Below are 9095 nucleotides of genomic sequence, written 5' to 3' on the forward strand. Positions count from 1 at the left end.
CGGCCCCCGGCGGCTGGGCACGCACCCCAAGAAGGAGCCCATGGAGGCGCTGAACACGGCGCAGGGCGCGCGCGACTTCATCTACAGCCTGCACTCCACTGAGAGGAGCTGCCTGCTCAAAGAGCTGCACCGCTTCGAGTCCATTGCCATTGCCCAAGGTAAGGGGGGACCGGTGGGGGGCGAGCCCGGGGTCTCCGGCGCCCTCCTCTTCCCGCCAGCCTACCGGGAGCCCTCCGCAGCTCTGGATCTTAGACCCCCGCTGCCGCCCCCCTTCCGCCCCCCTGGCTTGTCTGGCCCCACGCCTGGGACGGCTGGGGGCGGGGAGACTTTCCCCCGCCCGAATTTCCCCCAGGCAGGTAGGACGGGCGCGGGTCGTGCCAGGCAGCCGAGGCCAGCGCCTGGCTACTTCCTCCCCAGCCTCAGAGTCCGGAGCTTTGGCCTAAAATGCCAGTTAACACTGTTGGGATTGTGTTTTGATTTGCCCTGTGCCTCCCCTCCCCAACCCTTCTGTCCCTTAGCCCTTGCTGCTTTCTTGCGAGTGTGCACCTGTATGCTGTGCCTGCTCCCAGAAAGTGCTACAAACCCGCCTGGCAGGAAGAAACTTTTTGAACGGTTATCAAATGAAGATGTATGGGTGGGTAGCCAAAAGAAGGCGTGTAGCTTCAAAAGTCAGGGATGCTCTCAGCTGCTTGTTTCCACACACCTCTGGTTGCGTTAATTTCAGCAGCCAAAGGAAACATTTTCCCCAGAAATGGAAAGATAGATTCAAGTTAAACTCCAGTTTTGGTTTTTCCCAGAGGTTGAAAGAATGAAATAAGGAGGTGTATTTTTTGGAGATCTGTGGCTCTGCAGTAGAAGTTAGACTTGTGCTCAAACATAATTTGAAACGATGAAAGCAAAACAATTTTTAAGCTGGCATGTTAAAATAGGGTATTTCTAAAAGAAGTCCAGAATGGGGTAGGTCAGAATTTAAGTCTAGGTGAAAAGGCTAAAAGTTCAGAAAATAAAAAAGATGAAAGGAGCAGACGACTAAAGTGGATGTCTTAAAATATTTCTGCCACTTAAATACAGTTATGTAAACAAAACACATTGCTTCAGTTTGTATTACATTCTGATGTGTTTGAAAGTTTTAAAAAAGTTTACTTCCCCCTCTAAACTTGGTAGGTACATAAACATCTCATAGATTCCAAAGTGTAGAGCACATTGATTTGGATTATGGCATTTGATTTGCCAGACTTGAAAGTATATCTTTAGTTGATGTGCAGGAATGGAGGAAAGAATTATCAACCTCATGTAAGCATGACGTTTTCTGTACTACTTCAGAAACTTGTTTTAGTTGTGGCTTTTAATCACATTTTTTCCCCCTCGGTTCAGGGAATTGTGGACCAATTTACAGTGGTTGATTGATTCCAGACATTGTTTACCCACAGTGCTTTTACAGGAAAATGTAACATCCGATTAATTCCGTTATTCAATATGTAATCATGATGTTATATGGAATCATAAACACTAGCACATTTGTAATCTATGTGTGCACTCAGTATGCAGTTCAAAAATAGTCAATTCTGAAAGTATGCTCCTTGGAAAATAATATAGTCGGTCATGTACTAGAACATTAACTTTTGAACCTTTCTTCACTGATACGATTATTTGAACACACGTTTTACCTTTTCCAAGTAATTTCTTGGAAATTCTACATTGTCAACAAGTTACAAGATTGGAAGGCCCTATGAATATAGTTTCATGGCAGTTCTTGAAAATCATGTCCTGCAAGGTGACTGAATAATTTTTTCTCATACATTATTATTTTTGTACATGCCAGCAGTATTGCAGTAGCAATACTACATTTCCTAATAAAGATAATATTTTTAAATTTAACAAGGTTTTAAATATTCTGAAAAGGACCTAAACACTTTAGTCAATGGAGATCATTAGCATCAATTAAAGTTAGTTATGTTACTAATATGAGAGAGAAATTAGTAATTTAAATTGGTTTCTTTGCTCAGGAGAAACAGTCAATGATATTTGACACAATGGTTAGTCAGATGCTTATCTCTCTTGTTTATAAGCTAAAGAACATCAAAGTTTAAATCAGCTATTTTTGCTGATGTTGATGACAAAATGATTGTCCTATGAATCAAATGACACAGATGCTGCTGCTTTGTTTGTATAGTCTTGGTGTTCACTTATTTTCAGTATCAATACATAGAGTTATTATGGAGAAAACTAGGATCATCACTTAGGAAATTACCTTATTCATTAATCATTTAAGGTAAAAGAGATTTTATTATGTTGGGAATGCATACAGCTCATTCCATTGCTGAAATCAACATTTTTTTTTCCAGTCAGATAAGTGAAAAACTCCCATGTTTTCTTTTATTGTTGCTTTTCAAATAATGTTTTCAAGTACTCAAACAATGTATTAAATTGTATGAACTAAGTGCACTTTCTAACAAAATTAATTCCATTAAAAGAGCTATTTCTTGCCATAGGAAATCTTATGTGTCTTTAGAAAGGGTGCTTGTATAAACTAATGAAGTGTTTTGGATTTGGTATGGAAATGTTACTGAAAAAATATCATCCATGCTTTGATACGGCAGTGGAATGTGCTGTTGAAATTTGGCACATTTGCCCTTATCTTTCTTATATGTTTATCAGTAGGCATGTGATATAATCTGTGATGAGATAAAAACTTTGGAATCAGTTTGTAATAGATAAGGCAGACCTTGTGGGATGTCTTATCATAGTTAAATAGAATATTGTGATTTTTAAAATTACAAACTGATTTCTTCCCCAATTTTAAAAAAAGTTGAGGTTGCGCCTTGAATTTACCTGCTCAGCCTGATCGCTCTTCTTCCAGAAACAGACCATATTCTGCTGATAGAGCATTATTCATGTTTTTACAAGCAGTACTGGCAAGCTGACATTATTACAGTTGCTTTTCAGTGTTAGCCAAAAATTTTAAAACAGATTTTCTTCCCAATTTTTGTAATTAATATTTCCATTTATAATTATTTTTAAAAGCTTTTAAAATATAGCAATTTGGTATTGAAAGATAGACAGTGCTCATTGTATTAGTTATCCATTGTGGTAGAACAAATTATCCTAAAACACATTGGCTTAAAACAAGCATGTATTAGCTCCTAATTTCTGAGGCTCATGAATCCTATAGCATGTTAGTTGAGTATTTCTGGACCAGGATCTTATGAAGTTGAAATCAAGCTCTCAGCTGGGGTGGCATCATCTGAAGTCTTGACTAGGGCTGGAGGATCCATTTCCAAGAAGTCTCACTCACATGGCTGTTGACTGGATGTCTCATTTCCTTCCCATGTGGTCCTTCACAGGGCTGCCTGAGTAGTCTCATGACATGGCAGTGGGTTTCCTCTAGAGCAAGTGATGAGAGAGCGAGAGAGAGCGAGTGTGTTTGCAAGACAGCACCTGTGAGCACCTAAGCTGGAAGCCACAGACTTTTATAACGCAGTCTTAGAAGTGATAGTCCATCTCTTTTGTCCTGACACATTGTGGGAGAGTACTACACAAGGTGTGAATACAAGGGAGTGGGAATCATTGGGGGTACATCTTTGAGGCTGGCTTCCACACTTTAAGGTGGTGTAATTAACGTTCATCAGAGAGTTACACAGGGAGACAAGAACTAGTATTGGAGAGGTACAATGAGAAATATGTTTTGAAAAAAAGAGCCTCTGAGGGAATATTTTTGTTACAATATGTATACTTAAGATATTTTAAAAATGAGATTCTTTTTACATGTAGCAAATAAAATACGTATTGTGGTGAACAGAGCAGTTTTTCTATTAGTGTTATATCTTAATTAGCTTGCATTTTTTGGTTCCTCTATATGAGTGGTAATTGTGTGCTTTTGACATTTTTTACCATTTAGCTACATCTGTATACATTAACCAAATAATTCTAAACTTTAATCTTGTAGTCCCCCTGTTTTTGTGATTCTTTAAGGTAGGGTGAAGAGTTTTGTTTTGAGAACTTGCCATATAGTTTAAGAGGACTTTGACAAAATGAAAGAGTGGAAGATAAATAGCTTATACTAAATTGAATATCTAGAACACTTAAAAATAAATTAGGATTTCTTATGGAATCCCTGTTCACTAGAGATCTTGAACCTTTAACAAGATTATCCTCATGTTTTTTCAGCCTATTACTCAGGATTATGTGAGAAAATAAAAATTCTTTATTTTTTATTTTTTTATTTTTTGAGACAGAGTCTCACTCTGTTGCCCAGGGTGGAGTGCAGTGGTGCAATCTCGGCTCAGTGCACCTGCGTCTCCCGGGTTCAAGCTGGGATTGCAGATGTGCACCACTGCGCCTGGCTAAGTTTTGTGTTATTAGTGGAGGTGGGGTTTCACCATCTTGGCCAGGTTCGTCTCGAACTCCTGACCTCAGGCGACCCGCTCAGCTTAGCCTTCCAAAGTGCTGGGATTACAGTCGTGAGCACCGCGCCTAGCCGAAAATATAAATTATTTTAAGCTGTTAGCCTCTGGAATGGATTGAGAATAGTTTGCTTTTGTCCAATAAGAAAAAGGGCGAGAAAAACATTTTATACTTCAAATTCAGATACGTGAATAAAGATATTTCAGTGCCTTTGTTGAGACAGTAAAAGGGAAAAAGGGAAGTATAGCTCCACCTAGGCCCGGCAAGAGGGGAAGAACAAGCACGTGGATAAGAAGTATGAATTGAGGCAAGAGGAGTGAGAGATCTCTGATGAGCCATGGGCTTCTATAAGTTGAGTTAGGCTCAGTTAAATGAAGCTTTGCTACAATCAGTTATTTTACCAGTATGGAAAGAACGTAATTACAGTAGTATATTCCAGCGAACTTAATTCTGAGTTCTTTAGAGTTACTGGGTATGTTATGTTGGATTGGTCTTATTACTAGGGATTACTGCCAGTAGAAGACAGATAATCAAGTAAAGTTTTTTTTTTTCCATTATAAAAGGCATATATGCTATTTAACAATGTTTAATCATCACTTACGTATAACTGATGTCCAGAGTTATGTGTGACTTCAAGTAACAACCTTTCTATTATATCTCATGATTTTGTAGATCAAGAATATAGACAGTTGCAGGTAGAGAGTTCATAGGAAATAAAAAAATAAAAGAAAAAAGGATATAGGCAGGGCTCAGCTGGGTGCTGTTTCTTATGGCCTTTTTGGAGGTCATTACATAAACTTTGGCTGGCTGATGGTCTGGTCAGAAGGTCCAACATTGGTTTATTTACATGTCTGGCACTTTGGTAGAGATGACTAGAGGACTGGACTCAACTGGAACTGTTGACCCAAGGAGATGGATGTGGCCTCATCAGCATGACAGTGTTAGCATGGTTGTAATACTTAGGTCAGGGCTCCTAGAGAAAATGTTCCAAGGGGGCTGGGTCAAAGCTGTAAGACTTTGTATTAGTTTTCTTTCTTTTTTTTGAGACGGAGTCTCGTGCTGTCACTCAGTCTGGAGTGCAGTGGTGTGATCTCGGTTCACTGCAACCTCTGCCTCCCGGGTTCAAGTGATTCTTTTGCTTCAGCCTCCCTGAGTAGCTGGGACTACGGGTGCACGCCACCACGCTTGGCTAATTTTTGTATTTTTAGTAGAGATGGGGTTTCGCCATATTGGCCAGGCTGGTCTCGAACTCCTGACCTCAGGTAATCTGCCCGACTTGGCCTCCCAAAGTGCTAGGGTTACAGGAGTGAGCCACCATGCCCGGCCTGTATTAGTTTTCTATTGCTGCTGTAACACCACAAATACAGTGGCATAAAACAACATATTCTCTTAGAGTTCTCAAAGTTCAAAGTCCAAAATAAGTCTTAAGGGACTAAAATCAAAGTGTCAGCAAGGTTCTGTCTTTCTAGAGACACCAGGGGAGAGTATGTTCTATGCTTCTTTCATCTTTTGGGATTCCTTAGTTCCTGGACACATCACTAAAATCTCTGCTTGCCTCCCTATTATAAGAATCTTCATGATTATATTTAGGTTTTACCTGGATAATCCAGGATAATCTCACTCTCTCAAAATCCTTAATTTAATTACATTTGCAAAATTCTTTTAGGCATATAATGTAATGTATTTACAGGTTAGGGAATTAGAATGTGGGATATCTTTGGGGGTCATTATTCATCCTACCACAGACTTGTTATGACCTAGCTTTCGAAGTTCCAGAACATGGTTTCTGCTGCATGTAATTAGTCAAGCAAATCACTAAAACCAGTTCAGATTCAAGGGAAGGGAAATTAAAAGGAGGACAGAAAGATGATTCCTTATGTATCAGACTCTTCACCTCTCTATTAAATAAACTTTTGGGTAATTGTTTTCCTTGATTGTGTTGTGTCTTCACTTCTCAGTTCTGGACTAAATTCTAAATATTAGAAATTTGGGAAATACGGCTTCCAGGTAAGTCAAACACTTATATCTATAGTTTAATTTACCAGTATTAATTTGCTGTTTTTCACCTTAATAGTCATTTATTGCATATTTTTTGTGACAAATTTTTATGAACAAATTTGTGGATAGGAAAATTGAAGTAATATAAAGTCAGCAATTTATAGGGTCATCCAGAGGGTCAGGTGGAACTACAGATCATGATCTTGAAAGTTTGGGATGATGTGATATTTTGCCATTATTAGTGGAGATTGTTTTCATTCTTCTAAAAATAGTGATGAGTTTGCATAACCACACTCTTGTCTGGTTTCCTTTGGTATGTTTGGGTATAACATAACTTGAACAAATAGGGACTAAATCCTTGAGTGTAGATTTTATTAGCATCTTGCCCAAGTCATCTGAATTAGTTAGTATGTAGCTTTATAGGACTCTAGTCTTGTCTTTGACTCACAGGTTTATGTCTGCTTTAAGTAAAGGAAAACACGTAAAAATATATTAAAATTACCTCAGACAGACAATAAGAGGTAAGAGTAAGAGGTTCTTGTAGATAAAAGACTGTAGGTAACAAAATCATTTATCCTAAGCTCTGAGACATTTACTTTGATTGCTTTTGATGATAAAATATTTGAACATACTGCATTTTTTATCTGCCTTAGTAAAAGTATAATGAGCATAATTTAGCTTCTACCAGATGTCAGAGTCCTTATATACTGTATTTTAATACAATAAGTTTCTTTGGGGCTGCTTCTATTTGTAGACATGCTAGTCATTAAACCAAATGCCTCCAGAACACTGCTGTTTCAGTTGGCATGCTTTTTAGACTGCATCATAGTGGTAGTGAAATGTGTTGGGCTTAGTCTGCCCCTCCCTCCTCCTCGGTGCTCTCAGACTTTTCTACTCTGTTCTCATTCATTCCTTGTAGTTATGGTAAACTCTTTTCTGCTGTGTAAGGAGTTCTGCTTCATGGCATCCTGTTATTGTTTCTAAAGTCTGCTTTTACTTCTGCCAATTGTCACTCTTCCATTGTGTTTAATTTTCTTCTTTTTCTTTTCTGTCTCTTTTTCTTCCTCCCTCTGCTTTTCAGTAGGGTTTAATCCTGAGACACATTTCAAGGATCACTGTTCTCTTTGTGTTTTCAGCTAACTAGTTGCATCTATCACATTATCATTGATTTTTGACTCTTTAGCTCTTGCACTAAAGATCTTTCTTTTGATAATATCCCTCATAATAGGTTTTATAGTAGATTCTACTGCAAAGGCTATGGTTGCACAACAAAATCCTTTAAATTGTCTTACTAAAGTTGTACTAGGTAATAGAATTGCTCTAGATTACCTACTGGCTAAATGGGGAAGAATCTGTACAGTTGTTGACACTTCTTGTTGTACATGGATGAATGTATCAGTTATTATGGAGATTCAGTTGTAGGGGATTAATGAACAGGCTGCTTGATTGAAAATGCACCAGAATTCAGCAGTTAACTGTGGAAATGACTTAAAATGGCCATGGTTAAAGACACAGTTGACAAGAAAATTTAGTTATTTCTGTGGCTTACAATAATTAATTTAAATAATCACCATAATTAGGACTGATAACATACCAAGACACTCAGGATTTTAGGAGGCTCATGCAATTTTGGAATATATATTAGTAACATATCCATAAACTATAACTCAAAGAAGGTTAAACATCATTTCTTATTTGACAATGACTCCCATGTAATTTAACTTACCAGATAAGCTTGTTTATTATCTCTCTTTTGGATGCTGCAAGGACCCTCTGTGTAACGTTCCAGAGTTAGTTTGAGGTCAAAAGACTTAACTTTGAATTCGAAATTTGATTTTGGAAGTGCATCCAATTTGTCAAAGATTTAAAGCACTTAATCAAAATAGGATCACAGATCACTGTAAAATAATCGTCATACTTTTAGCCAAAGTGGTAATTAAAAGGTTTTTAAAAGCAAAACCCTTTATTCTTCGATAGAGGAGTGACTCTGTTTTCCACACAATCAGAAATCTTAGTAAAGATAGCGTGAGATGGAATCTGTTTCTTCTCTCCCCTGTTTCATTTTTTGCAGTTTACTTAAAAGGTAAACAAACATATTTGCTCTCTCTCCTTAATACTACACAAAATTCTTGTTCAAAAGAGAAAACCAAATTTTACTACTTTTTTTTTATATACTTTAAGTTCTAGGATACATGTGCACAACATGCAGGTTTGTTACATATGTATACCTGTGCCATGTTGGTTGTGCTGCACCCATTAACCCGTCATTTACTTTAGGTATATCTCCTAATGCTATCCTTTCCCCCTCCCCCCACCCCATGACAGGCCCTGGTGTGTGATGTTCCCCATCCTGTGTCCAAGTGTTCTTACTGTTCAGTTCCCACCTACGAGTGAGAATATGCTGTGTTTGGTTTCCTGTCCTTGCAATAGTTTGCTCAGAATGATGGTTTCCAGCTTCATCCATGTCCCTACAAAGGACGTGAACTCATCCTTTTTTATGGCTGCATAGTATTCCATGGTGTATATATGTGTGATGTTCCCCATCCTGTGTCCAAGTGTTCTTACTGTTCAGTTCCCACCTACGAGTGAGAATATGCTGTGATAGGTTTCCTGTCCTTGCAATAGTTTGCTGAGAATGATGGTTTCCAGCTGCATCCATGTCCCTACAAAGGACATGAACTCATCATTTTTTA

The 9095-nt window shown here is 38.3% G+C and overlaps 1 protein-coding gene across 1 annotated transcript in view; it reads left to right on the forward strand.

Moving 5' to 3' along the window:
- The first annotated feature begins 6 nt into the window (after positions 1 to 6).
- Positions 7 to 9095, forward strand: part of TMEM65 (transmembrane protein 65) — a 66936-nt gene continuing 57847 nt past the window's right edge. Inside the window, exon 1 of the mRNA XM_011949272.1 lies at positions 7 to 158. Coding sequence (XP_011804662.1) covers positions 41 to 158 — 118 coding nt within the window. The 5' untranslated portion in view covers positions 7 to 40. The remainder of the gene's footprint in view (positions 159 to 9095) is intronic.

This window comes from Colobus angolensis, unplaced genomic scaffold (genome assembly GCF_000951035.1).
Source record: "Colobus angolensis palliatus isolate OR3802 unplaced genomic scaffold, Cang.pa_1.0 Scaffold295, whole genome shotgun sequence".
Taxonomy (NCBI): Eukaryota; Metazoa; Chordata; class Mammalia; order Primates; family Cercopithecidae; genus Colobus; species Colobus angolensis.